Genomic DNA, 21636 nt, shown 5'->3' on the forward strand with positions numbered 1-21636 from the left:
GAGTTGGAACAGTACTTAAAGAATCTCTTGTTTAGTTATCAAAATGTGTTCCTTAATTGCTAACATTCCTTGCAAAAATTCCAGAGGATTCCATAAGATTGGGGTGGAGGCTGAGGGGAAGATAATGGGGGTCAGGGTCAGGCTCCAAGCCTCATCTTCAGCCAGACACTTTGCACTTTTATCTGTTATTTATATTAAGGTGCCGAATTCAGATCATTTATTTAAAAATGCTGTAAAAACATTACACTCCCTAATGGTGAAGCTCAAGTGCACAGAAGGGTTGAGAATTGCCCAAGATCACATGATTAATTACTGGAAAAGTACAATAGGAGCTTGCTCATCTGAGTCTCAATACACTTTGCAGATTTGGAAATTACAGTCTCCATTTCAGATTTCAAAACTCTCTCATTAATCTCCCAAATGCTTCTTTGTAGTCGTGTGTATAAATTCATGCTTGTGAGTCGACTGGAAAAAATTCAGTGAAGATTCATTTTCTTCTAATTCATTCTCAACCATCAAAGCCTTGAAATTACCAAGCTGCTCTGTTGTCTTAAGCACAGAGCCTACAGACACAGGCCCAAGCGAAGTTCTCCCATTTTGGAATCCATCTGAGCATTTGTGTCATTTTTTCCAGGGATGGATAAGGGCCTTGGGTACCATACCGCTGCTGATCGCTGGGTAGTGACTGACTGAGAAAGATGCTGGGACTCCACTGGCACAGAGCTGATGCAGCGATGACCAGCAGTGTCTGCCACGGACGTGGAAGGAGAGTGAGGTGAGGTTGCTCGTCTTTGTCAGCCCTGTCCTCTCCTAAGCCCCATGCTTTGGCTTAAAAATTATCTTAGAATTTCCCCTTCTTCCCAATTAGACTCTGAGTTTTCAAATTTGGGGACTGGGACTGAAATGCCTAGCAAATTGCTATATGTAAATGTAGGTATTAATAAATAATAAGTGTGATGGAATTTAACTGAGTTGAACTAAATCAAATCAAATTGAATTAAATGGTTTATCTCCAATGAAACATCAAAGTAAACACTCAACAGGGAACACACATCCACTCAGAGGCCAAAAATATTTGTAGCAAAAATAAAAACATTCTAGATTTATTTGAGACGATCTTCCAACAAGTTAGTTTAAATTGGCACAGGGTTTCCAAAAAATTTCTGTCTGCAGGGTGTCAAAGCATAGGGTCTTGGAGCAAAATGAAACCTAAGCAAAATGAAATGTATTCTGTGGTTGTGCTGTCCTTGGCTGCCGTGTTATCAGCATCATGAAAAGCTGGGAAAGATCATGAGAAACTGATCCTCAGACACTTGGAAATGGATGGTTAGAAACAGGAACGGATTAGCTCACAGAAAGGAGCCGGCACCACAGATCTGCCAGCATCACGAGGGTGGGGTTTCTCTTCCCAAACGTCATTTCTGAGTTAACTGTCTCTTCCCAGAGGCCTTTGCTCCCAGCTCTCCTCAACAGCTGCCAACTCTCCACGCAAAGCAGAGGAGATGTTTTGGAGTCTGCTCTGGCGGCTCAAGCAGAATCCCATGGACATGGGGCTTGAATGTCAGACCTTTGCTAGTATTTCTCACCGTCTGGGGGCTGGAAGTCAGGGTGCCCACATGGTCGGGTGCTGGGGAGACCCTTTTCCCGGTTCAGCCGCCTTCTGGGCAGGGGAGGGAGGGAGCAAGCCCTCTGGTGTCTTGTCTTCTGAGGGCTCCACCCTCACGAACTAATCACCCTCCAAAGGCCCTGTCTCCTGACACCTTCACATTGGGATTAGGGGTTCAACATGTGAATCCCGGAGGCACACCCACAGTCAGCCCATGGCCGAGTGTGGGAAGAGGGGCAGTCTAGCGTTCCTGACCCTTTTGAAGAAGGGACATCAGCAAAGGAGCGGAGGTGAGGTCGCAGAGCTGAGAGTCATTCACAAAAGTCCCTCTTGTCTCTCGGCTGCTCCAGCGCCTGCGCTCACTAATTCAGCCCATAAGACATCGGGGCCATCCATTCCCATGTCACTCAGCACACACTGTTGCCATCTGGTTACCTCTCTTACTTTGCACCTAAGAATTGTGTTGGGGGAGCCCAAGGGATGGGCAAGTCTGTGACTCCTCCCCCTGTTCCTGGTTTTCCTAAGCATATCCGTCAGGGTTCTGTTTCAAGTCTCAAAACCCACCTCAACTTGATGCATGCACAAAAGTTCGGTATTGACCTGAGTGACTGTAAATGTGAATCATTAAATGTAAGTGCCTAGAAAATTCTCCCGGTGCTCAGGCCCTGCTGAATGCGGGTTGACAATGTTGAAAAAGGGTATACAGGCAGTCTTCACTCAGGGTTTTTTCCAAAAGACATGTATAGTGAAGTTGGTTTTCCTGTAGAAACAGGCATATATAATGTTATAACCCCTCTCTTATATACATACTTTATTCCCACATGGAAGAAATGTAAGAACTCATTTTATGATGGTTTCAAAATTCAGGGGTTTTCTTTGAGGAGGTTCCATCAGCCATATGCGATGAGACATTGGAAAGGTCTTAGAGCATCTTGGTGGCTTTTGGAGGGGAATGAATCTAGAGATGTCTGTTTTGCACCAGTTAGCATAGCAGAAACAGAGGAAGTATGAATATTTTATAAACTGAGGGCTATCCCTTTAGGCCCAGGTTAGAAGCCACTGAAAATTAGTCAGTTTAGAACTTCAGACTGAATTCAGATTTTTGTTACTCCTCCGTTGCAAAAATGTGGCGTTTGCTTTTATCACAAAGAAAAGGCCGTCTTCTTGGCTCCAACTGAATAGAATTCTAGTAAATGAGATATAGGTGGATCATCAGTGTAGGGATCCAGTTTCTATTACCAGGTGGATGGCATTGAAACTGCAGAAAGAGGATGTGTAAATGCACTTGAATTTTAATCAAACCCAGAGCATATGAACAATGCTTTCTGAACGATTAATGAGCCCATAACAGTCTGAGCAGTTCATCCACCATAACATGGCAAGTGAAGGAGATCACATGCATTTAGGAACATGCGGCCGGGTTTTCGAGAGCAGAGAACTGAGGTACACTGTCATTCATCAGATAATAGTTGCAATTTATTGAATATTGACTACATGCAAGGCACTAAGTACCTTAAACAAATTATCTTGCTCAGTCCTCACAATGGTCTTCTGAGTAATTATCTCAGTTGCACCCCTGCCTGCTGTGTAACTCTGGGGGTGGGTCTCTCCTGCATTGGGTTTAGAGCATGCACATGGCCCAGCACAGAGTCTGGCATTCCCTGACCTGTGAGCCGCACATGGTCCAGGTGCTCAGCACGCCACATCCCCGACCTCTCGGCGTTCCAATTCATGACGGTGTTTCACGTGTCAACTTGACTTGGCTTTTGGCTAACATCATACTTGGCGTTGAAACACCAAAAGCTTTCCTTCTGGAATCAGGAACAAGGCGAAGATGTCTTCTTTCATCAGTATAGAGAGGTCTTTGCCAGAGTGATAGGCAAGAAAAAGAAATAAGATGCAAATGGATCGGAAAGGAAGAAACAGAACCGTCCTTTTACATGACCATCTAGACAAGGCAAGAACAGAGACAGAAAGCAGATCAGTTGATGCCAGGGGGAGAGGGGGTGGAGGCGGGGGAGGAATTTGTGTGTGTGTGTGCGTGGGGCGGGGGGTAATGGAACTGTTGTCTGTTTTAATTATAGTGGTGCTTACATGACTATAAATTTGTCAAAATTTAGGAGTGTGCACTATAAATCTTGTGGTACACACACACACACAATGGAATATTCAGCCTTTAATAATAAGAAAAACCCTGCCAATTGTGACAACATGAATGAACCCAGAGGACTGAGTAAAATGAGCCAGTCACAGAAGGACACATATCACATGATTCCACTTACCTGTGGAATCTAAAAAAAAAAAAACTCTTGAAGCAGCGAGGAGAATGGTGGTTGCCAGGGGTTGGGGAGGGGAAATGCAGAGGTGTTAGTTTTGGCCATGCAAGACGAGTAAGGCCTAGCGGTCTCCTGTACAGCACAGGGCCGGTAGCTAACGATACTGTACTGCACGCTTAACACTTGCTCAGGGGGAGGGCCTATGTTAAGTGTTCTTATCTCTCTCTCTCACACACACACACACACAATAATAAATTGAGAGGGTGGGAAGAAACTTTTGGAGGTAATGGGTGTGTTTCTGGTACAGACGGTGGTGATGGTTTCACAGGTATATATACTTATCACATTGTACACATTAATTATATACAGCCTTTTGTATGCCAGCCATGCCTCACTAAAATGGTTGGTGTGTGTGTTTTTTTAATTTTTTTTAAAAAACACCAAAGAATAAATCTGTACTCAGAAGGGTCCCTGACACTTAGGAAGGACTTAATAAAGTTGTCTGTTACAGATGTACTAGTATATACATGGATGCATTGATAATATTGACCTTGTATTTGAACCATGAACTAGGATACAAGTTATTTTCCACTCACTGATTACACATTACTTCAGAAATATCCCTACTACAGAGAAAGCCCTAAATGTACACCAAGAGGATCTTCTGACTAGTCAACAAGTTCCGTACCACTCAGACCACCATCTGTTCCTCATTAACTACAACATTCCCAAAGGACAAACAGCATTTTCCAATTCAGCATCAAAAACAGAACGAAGCTGTGGTCACCAAACAAATATTTCCGATACAGCGAGGCAACCCAGAAATGCTGTGAACGGAATTTACCAAGTCTCCGAGCAGCTGCGCTTCGATGAAGCTAGAACAGCAGAGATGTCAGCACCCAGAGCAACAAACACACACAACAAGCCCATCACGTAGGTATCATCCCCCAAGCTTTCAAACGAGCCCAGCTTCTCCAGTGCTGTTTTAGTGCAGACTGTGAACGCTGAGGTGCACATGTCCGCACGCTGCCTGGCACGGAGGCCACTGACAGCTGTGGAAGTCGAGGAAGGGTGGAGAAACGCTGGGCCACGATGAGAGCCTGCCATTGCTTCCAAACATGCCCACGTGCTGTGTCCACGCCCCCCACATCCCCTCAGTCTGCGTCGGAGCCCACAGGTGCTGAGCCACACTGGACACGTGGTGCCAGGGAGCTCTGAGCACTCCCCTCTCCCCTCTCCCCTCCCCCCCCCCCATGAATCTCAAACGTTTTCTAGAGCAGAACTAGTTCCCATACAGAGCTTGCAGACCCACCTTTGAATCACCCCCTGCCCCCCCCCCCCCACACACACACACTGAATTCCTCGACTTTTTTATCCTGAGCATATCCATCAATTTCCAAACATAACTCAAGCACAAGGAAAACAAACATCTACGAAGTCCTATGTGATGTGATAGTTTTTAACTAGGACTTTGCTTAAACCGTCTTTAAACCCAGGAAAACTCTAACCTAAGGCTGTGCAAACTTTTTCTTACAGGGTAAGATGGTAAATATTTCAGGCCTGTGAACCACATATGGTTTCTGTTGACTAATACTGAGTTTTTTGCTTGTCTGTTTGCTTGGTTTACAGCCCTCTGAAAAGCCATTCTGGGCTCGCAGGCCACGTGAACACAGGCCGGGGCCTCCGGGTGCAAGTTTAGACCTTTCCCATGCTATTTCAGGCTTCTCAGGGACGGACTTCTCCCTGCTTCCCAAAGAGGCTCCCTCCTCGCTGTGCGAGTCACGTGTTCTTTTTCTTGAATCCCCACCTATGCTACTTCTGCCTCTAGAGCTGGCAAACTCACTGCTTCTTTGAGCCTTTCAAATAGACAAAGGCTTTAGGAAAATGGCCCCATTAATGTCCTCCTGACCTGACACGAAGTGGTTTTCAGGCCCATGGCGTTCTGAAACGTGGCCTCCTGAGTGGACCCGGAGCTGGATGTGGCCACGAGCACTCATGTGAACTGTGACGTAACCACGTTTGGACAGAATTTTGGTAATCGTACCACCTTGGCTCAGAGCCGGTGTTTTTGTTTTGGCTGCTCTATCATCTGGGGTTTGTAGTAATTTCCATCAAAACTTGCAAACACTTTTTTGTTGTTGTTAATCCTCAACTGAGGATATTTTTTCCATTTCTTTCTTTCTTTCTTTTCTTTTTTTTGAGAGTGGAAGGGAGGGAGAGTGGGGGACAGAGAGAGAAAAACACATCGATGTGAGAGAGACACATCTATTGGTTACCTCCCACACGTATCCCCATCGGGGGCCAGGTATTGCAACCCAGGAACGTGCCCTTGACAGGAATCAAACCCACAACCCTTTAGTGTGCAGCTGATGCTCTGACCACTGAGCACACCGGCCAGGGCACAAACACTTCTTTCTAATAAAAGTGCAGGTTTCTATAATGAAATACAGACTCCGGTATCATGGGGCTTGGTGTTCATTGTTGAGTGAACGCCAGGGGATTCCATGTGCTTCTGAGGAGTGAGCAGGAAGCCCTTAGTGTGTGAAAGGAGCAGGGCACATGCCATGTGGTTATGAAGCATGTGGATCACGAAGGGAAGAGGCGCCTGCTCCTCTGCTGACCGGATCCCCATCTCTCCCAGAGGAGGCCGCGACCAGGCGGCTGTGGGACAGCCCAGCACGCCTGCTTGAGCGCTAATGAATGATTCTAATGATGGCTAATGAATGATTCATACCTAAGGGAACACTCAGGAAATTGCAAACTGCAGGCTCTCCCAGGGGCCTCAGCCTGGAGCCTCTCTCCCTCCGACAGCAATGGTGATGGCCAGCTGGTGGGTGCCAAAGCCAGTTACCTGCTTATTAGAAAAATTCACTTATACTGAAAGACCTTATCTTTATTGAAAGAAGTTCGTTTGAGTGTTAATAAGAGTAAAATATAAGGTGATTTTAGACATCCTTCTTTTAAAAAAATCCCCCTTTCATGTACAAGAGCCCCAAAAGCTACTTAAAGATTTCTGTCACTGCACTGGAGAACATATTTGCTAATGTTATCTCCAATAAGGGTTTAACCTCCAACATTTACAGGGAACTCATACAACTTAACAAAAGGAAGATAAACAACCCAATCAAAAAATGGGCAAAGGACCTAAATAGACACTTTTCAAAACAGGACATACAGAAGGCCAAGAGACATATGAAAACATGCTCAAAGTCACTAATCATCCAAGAGGTGAAAATCAAAAGGACAATGAGGTATCATCTCACACCTGTCAGAATGGCTATCATCCACAAATCAACAAATGACAAGTGCTGGAGAGGATGCGGAGAAAAAGGAACCCTCGTGCACTGCTGGTGGGAATGCAGACTGGTGCAGCCACTTTGGAGAACAGTATGGAGTTTCCTCAAAAAACTAAAAGTGGAACTCCCATTTGACCCAAGGATCCCACTTCTAGGAATATATCCCAAGAAACTAGAAACACCAAACAGAAAGGATATATGCACCCCTATGTTCATAGCAGCACAATTTACAGTAGCTAAGATCTGGAAACAGCCTAAGTGCCCATCAGCAGAAGAGTGGATTAAAACACTGGGGTACATCTACACCATGGAATACTATGCTGCTGTAAAAAGGAACTCCTACCATTTGCAACAGCATGGATGGACCTGGAGAGCATTATGCTATTTTGCAAATGAACATGCGAGTAGCACGTGAGCTGGGCGTCTGATCTGCCCTCCTAAGGAATTCTCTATTCTCCCAGCTGTCTGCCTGCTCACACTGTCTCTACTGTTGTTTACTGTGCAAAGGGGATGGTGGGAGCTGAGGGAAGTGTCCTTTATCACAGCCTCAATGCAGCGGCCTGCAAAGTTACTTGTTTGCTTGTAAGTTCTACCTTCACGCCTACATGATACACCAGGCGTCCCCTCAACACAGTGCCAGCCTGCACTGGTTGGCTCCAGGAGCCTGGACTGCATCCCACATCACATCGTTCATATGAGGGAAACGCCAGTGGGCCCAGAAACGGATCCACCTCCAGCCCTGCTTTTCGTACGTGTAAACCTGTCTGAGACAAACCCTTCACTGCGCAGAGCTGCCGGAGGACACGGAGGAGCCAAGCCCGTGGACCGGACACGGTGTTTTAAATAAACTCACGTGTGCTGCGGCGAAGAGGGGTAAGGTGCTTTATTTCAAGAAGTAGACGCTGAGACGGGCAGGAGAGGGAAAGGGGTTTCTTTAAGACTGGATTTTCGAATCATTTGGGACCCAAACTCTTAATCTGCAAATATGCTAGGTCTGTCCCCATAGAGTCAGCCGCGCGTTTCCACACAGGCGTGGGAGACCGAAGGCACTCCGTCTGCAATGAGTCTGCCACCCTGCGGCAGTACCCGCGCCACCCACAGCTCAGCAGCGCGCACAGGAAGGAGGCATGGCTTTCCTCTGCTGAGAACGCATGCTCTGGACACTTCAATAAGATGTTCGAAAACGGCACCTTTGCTCCCAAAAGTCCCACACACGTTTCTCTAGTAAACAGGTACAAATTTAGCAATTTTAATCAACGTTCTTGCAGACAAGTGTGGATATGTATATGCATATATACATATATATATCAAAATGAGATTGACCAAGATTTGATACATTTGGTCTAGCCTTGGGTGAGTCCATGGATAAATCTTAAGCAGGATATATTCCCTTGGGTGAGGATTTGAGTAATTCAGTTCTCCTGCAGAGAAAGAAGCCAGGAGCAAAACGTCAGCTAGTTTGGGAGGAGTCCGGTGAAAAAAGAGAGCGTGTAGCATCCCATGAAGCCAGCTTCTGCTGTTCTCTGGAGATACCGATGGTCTGGATATTGTGCCTAAGAAGTGTGAAAATCACCCTGAATCAGTGGGCATCCCTGGTAGCTGTGTGCTTTGGTTGTCTCTGGGATGTGCTATTATAAGCAAAACGTGTGGAGAAGCAAACTTAACAACAACATTGAATCCCGTGTGTGGTCCAGGCCAGGAAGTGGGGCTGAGTCCAGACTGAAGATGCCCCAAATATCCAGTGTCCACCTTGTGGCATTGCTGACACAGGGCAGAGGGGCTTGGGGCAGGCGCCATCTTCCTTTTCCTGCTCAGCCCTCAGTGCGAGTTAGTCCAGGGGGCCGGGCAGGGCGAGCTTTCCGCATGCTCGTCCTGTGGTTACCACTTCCCTGGGATGGAGACGCCACACTCATACCAGCCCACGTAGTAATAGGGGGTCCCAAAGCCAATGTTGCCAAAGCGGACAGGCTCCTGGCGATACTGGCGGTAGTAGCCTGGAACGGGAAAAGGAAAAAGAGGAGAGAAATGTGTCTGTGATACTGCCATTTATAGTAAGAAATATGTATTTGGTCTTTATCCCTGTTCCCGGCACAGCGTTCCTAAAATCCATGGGATTTTCTAAGTGATGAGAGCAATAAAGGAGTCCTGATGTTGGTAACAAACCCCTTTCAACCACACCTGTCGATGTTAGTAAGGTGACTTTGGAAAAGCACTTACACCTGTATAGAGGGTGTCTCCCCAAAACATGTACATGTTTTAACAGCGGATGGCTCAATTTTGAAAATGGGATGTATTTTAATAAACACTGCCTTTATAATTATTCAAAGTGTGTGTATACATTTGTTGGGACACCCTATATTTAATGTTTATTTTGATGGTTAATTTTCTGTATTCAATTTGGCTAGGCTATGGGACCCAGATATTTGGTCAACTATTATTCAGGTCTTTCTGTGAATGTGTGTTTTAGATGAGATTAACATTTAAATCGCAAGACTTTGAGTAAAATAGATTACCCTCCATATGGTGGGTGGGCATCATCCAATCAGTTAAAGGCCCTAAAGAAACTTCCTTCCCGTGAAGAGGACAGTGTTCTGCCAGCGACTCACACGGAAACAGACTCTCCCGGGTCTCCAGCCTGCTGGCCCCCGCAGATTCCGGGCTTGCCGGCCTCTACCATCATATGAGGCAATTCCTTGAAATAAGCACCTCTCTCCCTTTTTCTCTCCCTTCCCCCCCCCCCACTGGTTTTGTTTTTCTGGAGAGCCCTAATACACTTATTTTATGTATTTTATTGTATTGTACTTCTTAAAAATGAATAATTTTGTACCATTTTCTTCCCCGAGCTAAAAATGTCGATTGATCAGAAAACATCTCATGTCTTGAAAATGCCAGATTGTTGAGAACTGAGTGCACAATGGGGAAAAGAGCTGGACTGCGTTCAGTTCTGATTGTTTGTTTGTTGGGGGAGTAAGTAACATATTGCAGGGTGTTCACACTTGAGGTGAATACACTTGTTCCCACCTTACAACAGCCATCATCAAATAGCTGATACACTGTCTCCTGAAGCAGGTCACGGTTGGTTTGCACTTGTTTATTTTTCTCTTCCTTACTGTTCCTGCCATTCTCCCCACAAAGGCCCTCCACTCTGTGTGTGTCTAGGCCTCTTTTTGACTCTGTCTCTTCCGAAAACCTTCCCCAACAGTGTCCGATGGCCGGCCTCCCTCACAGACAGTGGCTGTAATCTGCTCAATCGCCTGACAACAGGACGACCATGTGACATAACTCTTGTCACTATCTACAGTTTAAGTTGTACCTGTTAGTTGCCTTTCAGATACTTAGCTTCTCTTTCTGGTCATGGACCATCTTCCTGAGAGTAGGGATGAGGCCTTATATTATTCCATTGAGCTCTTCTTTCCCTAGACTTTCCCAACTCCAGCACACAGTAGGTGTATTTTGTTAATGTTTGATTGTCATGAGCTATAATGCTACCAACAACCTGTCATCAAGCAGTACACCAAAGGCAGGGCCACGGTGAATTTTCTCCCCATATCAGTCCTCCTCTCTCACCCCCAGTGGAATATGCCAGATCTGTGTTCTCATTACCTTGAATGCTGGGGAGGGCCTCTATGTACGAGTGAGGCCCCGTTCTCCCATCCAGGTGTGAATCCACAAATTGGCAATGGTCTTCACCTCTTCCCCAGCTGTCTCCGATGCTGTAGAATGTGTCTTCATGGAGGAATAAGATAAGTCAGTGACTGTTCAAAAAGTGCTGCAGATGGTTTAGGAGTCTGCCTGGGCTTTGGAGACTATTTGAAGTGGGTACATTACTAAACTCTGTGTGTCATACTTTCCATGTTTGATACTTGGTGATAATGGCACCAACCCATATGTGTTTAAGGTGTCAGAGATCATATATACTAAATACTTAACAAGTGTTCACTAAATGGAAACCATTACAGGCAGTTTCAGACTATAAATGGTATACTTTTTTAATCCTTGTTTTTTAAAAAAAGAACAGATGAAACTAATCTAGTCTAGAGGCTGCACTGTGAAAGGTACAAAGACCTATAAAAACAGAAGAACCTATTTTCATTTATAACTAGTAGAGTGTGTGTGTCTGTGGCATGAGGCACTGTCCGTGGTGCTGAAACACAGCTGCACAGTAGGACAAAGTTGTTTTTCTCAACCCTGGGATGCTGCAGGCTGTGCACCTCTCCTAGGAATTCCGAATCACAGGAGGAGAAGGGCAGAGAGACACAGACAGTGAGTGTCGGGAGAGGCATACACACTGAGAAACTGCCAGCGTGGAGGACTGTAAGGGAGATTTTGTTTTGACATTATCTTGACATGATGCCACTAGCAAGAAAAAACAAACAACAAAAAAAAAACCATACTAAAATATAGAGCAGCTGAGGAAAAATTGAAAAATGTATTTACTAAAAATTATGCAAATTTTGAAATAAAAAAAATTTGGGGTCTGGGTAGAGGCAGGCAAAGGGTGGGGAAGGGGACATCTGTAATAGTGTCAACAATAAAAATAAAGGGAAAACTCAAAAACAAAAACAAAAAATAAATAAAAACAAATTTGCGTAGGTGAATGAGGCAAAGCCAGCTGGGTCAGATGGCATTTTGGAATGTTAGTAGGTCAAAGTGCATGTTATCCTTTGTTTTACTCCCCCCCACGATGAAGATGATGTACTTTTTATTTGGAAAAGATGGTACTGATAATGCATGTTTTACCATCTGTGTCTTTTTCTCTGTAAAGTTGTGCCAGTAGCAGGAAACGGAGTGTTTTCCTCAATACTTCCAGCTTATACGCATACGTGTTATTGCGTTAACAGCAAAAACTGGCCTTTAAATTTATGTCAGAATTTTGTCAGAATTCCTAAAAGGTAGATTTAAAGCATGTATCTTTCTGGGTGCCAGTGTAGGAACGAATCACCCTAAAACAGAGCCTGCCAAGCTGGTTTGTATTTGAGCTAAACCTAAATATATCCTCACACACCTGCTATGTCAAGTGAGTAGCTCATAAAATAAAAATTCTTCCTACCCTCCCACAGCCAACCAGCCTCAAAGACCTACCTTTCAGGTTGTCACTGAGGTAGATCTTGTACCGCAGTGAGTTACAGAGAATGACGCCCACAAACTTTCTGTACCACGTCCGCTTCACATACTGCCGGCCGTGGCAGTCCGTGTAGTCAGGGTTGTGTTTGAAAGCAAATGGGATCCAGATGGGCTCACCGCCTTGACAACAAAAACACACCAGGGCATGGCGCTCCAGCGTTTATTCTCGCACAAGTACAGAGATCTGACTTATTTGCTGGGCCTTCTTTCTCAAGGCTTCCCTGAGCAAAGCTTTCCCACCTCCCAGTGGGCATCCTCTTTCTCTTTCCTTTGCCTTCTTAGGACTGACACACAGCTGTGGAGTTCCTTTTACTCAAACATAGTGTAGAGATTCTCAGAGCAAGAAAAAGGCATTATGGGAAATAAGCTATAGAGGCCAAGTTGATCTTGCAAGGCATGCCATCCTACCCCCCACCAGGTCCCTCTGCCTAGACTCCTACTGTTCTTGTCACTCAGAAGACCCATCCTGAACTTGAGCAATAGAGCTTTCTCAGGTTATTTAAAAACAAAGTAAAATTTTGTTATACACTTAATGCATTTTGCTACCTTTTCAAATATTTAAAATATTCAAAGGGGGCTGAATGAAAATAAACTTATCTATTCTCAGAGAGCTTGGCCACCCATAATGGTTTTTTATCGATGTTGGCTGCTATTAAAAAATTCCCAGATCACTTTTCCCTGGATTAGGATGAAGGGAGTAAAGAAACCACCAATGTTGTCCTAATATTATAAAAATGCAAAAATGGTCCAGCACTTGTAATTGTAACAATCTCATAGTCAGTGTTCAACATGATTGCTCAAATATGGAGTTTATCAAGAAGACAGACTTACCTGGTGGCCTCACAACAAGCAGAGGGTTGTCTGTAGAATGAAAAAAAAAATGACTCCATTATCACATTTCACAACCATGCCAGGCCTTAAATGTGTATTATAACCGAGAGGGCTAACCCAACTGGAGTAGCAAAGAAAAAATATACGGTTTCTTTGTCAAAGGCCAACATTTTTGTTAGTTTTTATTTTCTGAGCACTTCCTTTTGAGAAATACTTCATTATTTTTATAGAAGTTCTGGGTCTCTGAATACTTTGACACTGGGTACCACAAAATAATGAAATGAAATACTCATTATGTTTTAAAACGTGTCCATCTTGGGAAAACAGGTTGGTGGTTTCTTAAAAAGGTAAACATGTACCTACTGTACAATCCACCCTTTGTGGCCTTGAGATCTTACCCAAGAGAAATTAAAACATGTCCCGGAAAACACTTTTATACATGAATGCTCACAGCAGCTTTATTTTTCATAGTCAAAAAGCAGAAACAGCCCAATGTCTGCCAGCAGGTGAGCGGAGAAGCTCACTGCGGTGCAGCCGCCGTGCAAGGAATGCTGCTGAGTAATAAACGAGAGTGAGCTACACATGTGCCTTCCTACCCTCAGATTTCAGACATCAGGCTCTTGATAGATGCTTAAATGTGAATAATTTGGTTTTCTTATTATAGATTTTTATCATGTTGATCCTGAAAGTTGCCAAAAGTCCATTTTCTTTTTAGGAAATGTAGCCATAAATATAGACACATTCCCTATGTTAGCACATTAACCACTGACAATGGCTTCTTCTTGATTACTAATGAGAAACACACTTCTTAGATGAAATAGGTGAAAATGCTGTTGAGGTCCTTTGCCTCCATTTCCTGTATAGAGCATATTCTCAGAAAGATTTCATTTTCTTCTCCATGTTTTGATGCAGTAGGCAGGAGGCAGCAGATCAATGATTCCCTCTCATCATTCATGTTTCTCTCTCTCTACTTCTCTCCCTTCCTCTCTGAAATCAATACAAATATATTTTTAAAAAAGAAAAGAAAAATCTTAAACAATTAAATAAGCATCTTAGAGACGTAACTCATTGTTAGAAGCAGCTGCCTGTCAGGCCGCAGGCTAGTTATGCTCTTCAGCTGTTTGCAATGAAAAAATCACCTCTGCCACGAAATCTTTTGCTGAGAGATTCAGACTACCTTTCCTGCATGGCTGAGAACTAGATCCCCCCTTTCACTGGAATTTGACCTTTCCATTTTCCAGGCAGTTCCAAAAAAAGACTACTTTGAATATTATTGTCCAAGTTTTAACCTAGCAGAAAGTGATGCTTATTTAATAAAGCAATAGCCAATATGAATTCAGTAAAGAGAAAAGTAAGGATCCTAATTTTCCAGTTTTTATTCTATTGCAGTCATTATTCCAAATTATTTGTTTTTGAGAAAAGGAAGAAATGAGAAGTGAAGGCAGCCGTACCTGACTCCGTGACAAATGAGACCGACGGGCTGATGGGTCCATAGCCCTGAGGGTTCTTGGCTTGAACTTTAAAATAATACCTGAAATGGGAAGAAAACGCTTGCTGAGAGAGACCCTTGTTTAACTTCTGTAATAAGATAGACTTCCCAACTCCTTACTCTGTGGCAGACTTTGAGTCCTATTTTTTTTTGTTTTTACTAATGCACACATCCCTGCTATTTCTTCATCGTTCTCTGAACTTTCTCATTTTCTAATAACTTTTCAAAATAATACAATGAACAGCATAGACCTGTGGCCACTGGGAGCAGACAGGGTGTCACTGAGAGAGTGTGTCCCTTAGGACACCCGGTGGTTCTGCCATGAAACTGGGCCCTGGGAGGAACCTACTCTTGTCCTGCTCGGGCCCAGCTGGAGGGCCAGGCCCTGGAGGGCACCGCTGGGCTCCGCGTGGAAGAGCAGGCTGTGTGGCCCGCCATGACCGCGGGCAGAGAGGGAGAACTGGTTCAGAGGCGGAGTCCAGAGGCAACCAATGTGTTTTGGTTGCATGACAAGCGCTGTGGTTGGCTCGGAAGCCTTAGAAGAGTTTCGAGCTTCTGCGCCTCCAGGAGAGAGGAGTGAGTCCAGGAAGGGATGGGGAGCAGGCCTGGAGAACTTCTCGAGGATTCTCCTCGGTCTTGGAACAGAGAATGGGCAGCAAGCACATCGGCTCGTTCACCTGGAGGGAGGCTGCTAGGCCCCCGGGGGTGGGAGTCCCGGGACATCTTGCTTTGCTCTCTTGGGAGCTACAGGATGAAAGCGGTGGCTGGAGAGACTGGGGCCCAGCACCACCTAGTCCTCACTCCGTCTCTGTGAAGCTCTGTGTGTCCCTCCCCCGTGCCCTCCTGGGCTACTGCAGGCGAGGAAGGGGTACATCCTGCGAGTGTGGCTCTGCACCGCTTTGGAGAGTTCATGGCGAGCCTTTCCCTGTGGCTCTGACCAGAGGAGTCACACTTCGTTCCAGAGTTCTTCGTCAGGCGCACAGATTACATGCACTGATGAAAAGGCACTGGGTTTTAAAGGTGAGTTACTGACATGCGGAGAGCAAAGGCTGTGTCCTGGCGCCACGCTTCCGAGCATCTGTGATCACCAAGGAGCCCTCGCCCTCACAGTTACAGACAGGACGTGATTTTGTGTCTGATGAAACAGAGCTGGTGGAAATGGCTGAGCTGATGAAGCCACCCAGTAAAATTAGTCTTCTTTGAAGCCTTTTAAGAAAGTCATTCACGTCTCATTAAGGGGAGAATCCTTTCTAAATCTCATTTGAGAAAAAGATGCACAATTGAAAACAAAAGTCTCCAGATCTCACGCTGCTCAGCAGGTCACACTTTCCCAGCGGCGTGCGCTTTCGTGGGTGGCTGGCGAGGAATCTAAGGCGAAACTGCAGCTGGTCAAGTGGTGGGTCTGGCTGTTGTGATTCTGGTCAAACTTTACAGATACTTTCTTTTTTCCTTAAGAAAAAGGAAATGAAAGCCCAAGGGATGACACATTCTGAGGCTACAGGGGACATTCCTCCTGACTGTTTCTCGAGCCACCCCCGGAGCCGCCTGATGCCCCTTCCCCGAGCTCCGTGCTCAGCTGTGCACCGAGGAGACGCCAGTCCCTGAAGGGGAGCTGGTCCAGCGTCTCTGTTGCATCAGCGGGTCTCCCTCTGACACCTCAGCATCTCCAGACCCACCGTCCCGGCGCATCATCATTCCATCCTCTGCAAAGCCACGTGGCCCAACTCCAAAGACATGCTTCCACTTGAACTTCACCTACTGTGTCCATGTAAATTAAATATGCTGCGCTGAAAAGCAACCTGGAATTATGAAGAAAGTGAAGCTCCTATTTTCAAAAACCACATGAAGCTTTTGCTATGAGCTGAAATATACATTCATACTCTGAAGAGTGTCTGCCTTGCCCAAGTAGCAGGTGTGATCCATGCCTTGCTGCCTTACATAGGCTTTGGCCCTGCTTTTGAATCGACTCCACAGTGACAAATCATCGGACTTTATGGATTAAAACACGTGCTCCGGAAAGTGAGCTGGCAGAGCTGGGTGATATGCCCACGCGAAGTCTAACCCAAGACTCGGCGATGAAGAGCCACAGCTGCGTTTACACTCTGGCTCCTCTGCATCCATGGCTTCCTGTGTCTCCGATTCGGGGGACCCTGAGGGTGGTGTCTGGGAAGCCTGGGGACAGCGATGAGGTGGGAAAACCTGAACTCCAAGGAGGAAGCATTGGGTTCCTAAAGGGAGAGACCCCCAAAGACTTGAAAGTCCCCCACTTCTCCTCCTTCTCCTTAGGGTCACGCAGGGGAAAAGCATCCTCCCATCACAGCGTTTCCCTGGCCCGGAGAGTTTGGCAGCTGTTCAGAAACCCGTGTGGGAGAAGGCACGGTGCTCGCATCCTGGGCAGCACTTCCCATCAGCACGAATGACCGGGAAGGTACCCTGGGGAGGCCACAATAGCAGCTGCTGTTCTGGTCTGTCCACCAGGCAGCTGACCATGGGTGGACAGTAGGACAGAGGCCCCCAGGGGCTCCGCAGGCCCTCTGGGACCAGCGTCTAGCCTCCAGCCTTCTCACCCCTCCTGCCTTATTGGCCTCCTTTCCTACCTAGAACGCACCGTCTTTTTGTGCAAACTTTCTGCCTGGAACAACCTGGCCTTGCCCCACCCTTCTCCTCCTGGTTAACGGCGTCTTAAACCGATTTTTAGGCATGAAAACCACTGGCCCTGGTGGGAGCACTGGCCAACACCACGCACCAGGGAGCGCTGTTTTTCCCCAGAGAGCTGGTTTGCAGGCACACCACTGCTCAGCCACCCCGTGCTCATGCTTCACTGTGTTCACCCACCAGGGAAGCTTTCCTGACGGTCATCACCTTCAAAACCGGATCATATAGAAGCAGAAATGCATACTCCCCCGCTTTGTACCCTGGGAATACATCTTGCATTTTTCACACTGAGGCTGTAAACTCTGGCTCCCAGATGGCCCTCTGCCCAGCCAGCACTTGCCCGGTGTAGAAAGACGTGGTTGTAACCTATTTTAATTCCTGGAATGATCTAAACTTCTACATCATAGAGTTTGAGTACCAGTGAATTAAAACGTTTAGCAATGGCTGCTCCATGGATGTCACATGTGTAGGGTGATCCGTCTAACGCCGCCACCCGGGTGATGACAAAAGGATCACTTCCTTTTCAATACAGAACATCTTTGCTCACCCAGTGGTAGGCGGTGTTGAGTCTCTGGAAACCAGGGAACAAAATGCCCACACAACAGACTAACAATTCCAGTAACCACAGTAACTTCTTCCAAGGAAACTGCCTGTCCTATATAAGCGTCCATGGATACGTTATGGGAATCAAAGGGGATGCAAAGGAAATCATAAAAACGTTTTGGCTGGGTTTTCCCTTTGCAGCCCAAGGGTACCTGTCACTGTGCCCACGGGTTCATTGTGTGGTTTGCAGTGACTGCCATGCTCTACCTTGTGTTTGGCTTCAAGTTCTCAATGGGCAGATGAGTGGCCGTCGAAGCCTGGGTGGACCACTTGTTTCTGATGAAGTCCTCGTAGGACGCGCTGTAAACCAAGTAGCCTGCATGTGGGAAGAAGGAAGAACCCAGTGAGTGTGAAGGAACCACGCCACGCAAAAGGTGTAACCCGTGGAGGAGGGCTAAGTATCTTGTTCAAGTTCATTCATTAATTCATTTAACAGATATTTATTGCATGTCCACTATTGCTCAGACACTATACTAAGTGCTGAGGACTCAGGGAGCAGTAGAGCAGACAGACAGACTGAATAACACAGCTGTGACTAGAACTATGAAGGATCTGTCCATGTGCTCTCAGAGGTGTGAAGGGAGACCTAGTCATGGTGGACATGGAGAGCTTCCCTGGGGTCCTCAAATGGGGCGATCACTGAAGGATAACTGATAACTCTCATCCTTCCGCTGTGTTTCTCAAATGCCCCAGGGCTCAGGGAGCAGTGGTATACTTATGTTAAGTAACCTCTGTTGTGCAAGAGATCAAAAGCTAAACAGTATAAGGTAAGGTTTTCAATGATTCTTCTGTATGCTTGCTTGCTTGATTTTCAAAATTGCCCTTCATAAAACCATATTCAATGAAGAAAAGAATTTTCTGGATGTTTTGACTGCAAGCTTTCCTTCTTCCATTGATTTATTGCTTCCTATTAGAAGCATGTTGGACTTCATAGATACTGGCTGCAGCAGCCCACGCAGCATGCACACTGGAGTAACCAGCACTGTTAGTTACACCTAAGGCTCAAACTCCTTGATCCTGCACCATTATGGCTCCTCTGGGCCCTGCAACCTCACCTGGCACAATACCGGGGCCGTTCTTTCCTGTGTCCCTTATCCTGGCTTTTGCGCTACTGTGCAAACTCCATAAGAAAAGTTGCTTTTTGGATGTTCTTGAATACTTTTTTCTCATTTTAAGAGATAATATTAGGGACATAAAGCAAAAGTACTATGACTTTGATGAACTACATTAGCATAATAGTGGCAGATAATGTCAAGCTATACCACCATCACCCATCTAGCCCAAGACACACACACATACATATCCCTTCCTCTTACACAACTTGCAGGCTCAGAAGAAATCATTCACAAAGGAAGGGTCTCTTCAAAGAAAATATCAATTATCTTCGGTAAAAACTTATTTCAATATATTTCTCCTCAAATATATCCTTGGCAGAGTCAGATGAACTCATGATCATCTCACAGGCCAAGAATCTAGACGGCTCAAGATGCCTGGGCTTTTTTCCATCGCATCCAATTCCCACATGAGCAATTCAGAAGCACTAAGACTGATCTGGGAGCACCCAGCAGGCACGGAAAGTGGAAGAGGCAGAGTCACAAGGCAGCACACAGTAGGAGCTCTTCATCATCCATCATACTGTAGGATCTAATCTTACAAGTGGCTACATGGGCTCCCTGGCCATTTTGCAGGATTACAGAATGCAAAAGATGTAACAATATTTTGCATAAGAGGAAACAAATGTCCAGGGAGATGAAGGAGGTAGCTCAAGGTCATGCAAATCTATCTTGGACTAGGATTCTGGACTTCTGACTTCATCCAGTGCTCTTCATACTGCCCCACAGGACTTCCCTACCTGCCTATATTTCATCCTTTTGAAAGAAGACATCTGCATTTATCCATCCAGCCCACCCACGCACCTACTCATCCATTCATCCAATCCACCCATGTATCCATCCATCCATCCTTCCATCTACTCATCCTCATCTGTTCATCCGTTATTATCTGTATGTCCCACCTACATGTTGATGGGAACTCTGAACATCTGCCTTTGGACACACCTGTTACCACATCTCCCGGGGTGGCTTTGTCCCAGTCCACAATGACAAATGAGTGGCAGCCTTCCATAGCAACAATGGTGATATTGCGGGGCGCGTGCTGCGGAGGCAGGTCATTCTTCCTCATGTCAGTTGGGATGATTTCATCCAGGCTCTCCACTTGGAAGTGATCCAGAGCATCGGTCAGAGAGCAAGGGGCGGATGGGTCTTTACTTAGATATGTCACATAAGGAGCTGTAAAAGAACAGACACCCAGTCGGGTTGCTGAAGGCTTTCTCTGGAGGCAGAAACATAAGGTCTGCTCCATGGAGCAGACCAATCGTTCAGTCTCTCCCTGCTAGACAGAGGTTCCAAGGTCATCGGCCCTCATAGCAAACCCAGAAGCACATCCCTAGCTCTCCTTAATGGACCCACCCACTTATATCTGTTAATCTCGTGGTTTCAAAAGATGCTATTGCCCCATGAACATTGATGACTATGAAAGATCCCCAACTGCAATTCATTTAACATAAGTTAGATCTGCAGCATTTTACCATTCCTGTGCCCAAACATTTGGAAAAGTGTGAATCAGGCCCAGAACAAAATCCATTCCCTAGACAGTCTTGGGACCAGAAAGGAATATACACTGTTCAAGATATACAGCCTCTGGCATCAATCCTGGGAGGCCTTCTCTAGGGCTTCCGTGACCCCCATCCCCATCTGGAATGTCTGCAAAGGCCAGGCCTGAACAGCCTTCTACAACACTCTGCTCAGCACAATAACAGCTACCCACATTTATGAACAGGTTCGAGGTTTTCCTACACTAACCTCAGTGGGCACCAGGGCACCAGGAATAAGGCAGGACTTGGACTGATGTCCCATGCCCTGCTGAGTCTGTTGACACTGAGGGGGGCCCGGGAAAGAAGCCCACAGCTGTTTGAGATGCGCGCTCTGTGAGAAGCTGGAAACGCCAGGGACACAGGGCCAGGCGTTATACACATAAGGCTCCAGAGTGCTCTCGTTCTAGCACTTCTTCTTTTGTTCATCACACCTGAGTACATTTTCCCATTGATTTTTAAAGAGAGTGGGAGGGAGGGGGAGAGACAGAGAGAGGCATCTACGTGAGAGAGCCACATCGATTGGTTGCCTCTCGCATGCACCCGACCAGGGCCAGGGATCAAGCCTGCATCAGAGGTATGGACCCTTGACCAGCATCAAACCCGGGACCCTTTAGTCCAAGGGCCAATCCTCTATCCACTGAGCCAAACGGGCCAGGGCTCTAGTACTTTCTAAGTGTTCCATTGCATCTTTTGGTGCGGGTGCTCATTCTCAGTGGCCATTCCGACCAAAGGCAGTTTTTAGCTCCTCTATTTCCAATAGTTTGTATAAAATTGGGCCTTCAGGGCTTGTCCATGGATCTCATCTGTAAGTTTTGGAGAGCAATCTATGCTGTATAGATTACGGACACACAGAAACAGCCAGACAACGGCAGCCTCTCCGTCTTCAGCGGAGTTCTCGGGGACAGCTGATAACAGTGCTGGCAGGAGTTCCGAGTCCGGCGTGCAACTAGAGAGTGGGATCTGGTGAATTCAGCCGGCTGCTGCATGCCACGGGCCAGCATTGGCACCTCCCGCAGGAATGCCGCCTCACATTACTCTCACTCTTCAAGTGCGTGTCGTTGAGACACTCAGAACTACATCTTGGCTGGCAAGAGCTGTTCTCT

General features: G+C 46.1%; 1 protein-coding gene across 4 annotated transcripts in view; it reads right to left on the bottom strand.

Annotated features, from left to right (window-relative positions):
- Positions 1-8043: 8043 nt before the first annotated feature.
- FNDC1 (fibronectin type III domain containing 1) overlaps positions 8044-21636 on the bottom strand; it is a 69045-nt gene continuing 55452 nt past the window's right edge. For all 4 annotated transcript variants that reach the window (XM_059699917.1, XM_059699918.1, XM_059699916.1 and 1 more), the window contains 7 exons: positions 19938-20168; positions 18088-18196; positions 14585-14664; positions 13134-13163; positions 12261-12422; positions 10782-10904; positions 8044-9172 (listed from right to left, as the gene is read on the bottom strand). In XM_059699917.1, coding sequence (XP_059555900.1) covers positions 9057-9172; positions 10782-10904; positions 12261-12422; positions 13134-13163; positions 14585-14664; positions 18088-18196; positions 19938-20168 — 851 coding nt within the window. In that variant the 3' untranslated portion in view covers positions 8044-9056. The remainder of the gene's footprint in view (positions 9173-10781; positions 10905-12260; positions 12423-13133; positions 13164-14584; positions 14665-18087; positions 18197-19937; positions 20169-21636) is intronic.

This window comes from Myotis daubentonii, chromosome 6 (genome assembly GCF_963259705.1).
Source record: "Myotis daubentonii chromosome 6, mMyoDau2.1, whole genome shotgun sequence".
In the NCBI taxonomy this organism is placed as follows: domain Eukaryota; kingdom Metazoa; phylum Chordata; class Mammalia; order Chiroptera; family Vespertilionidae; genus Myotis; species Myotis daubentonii.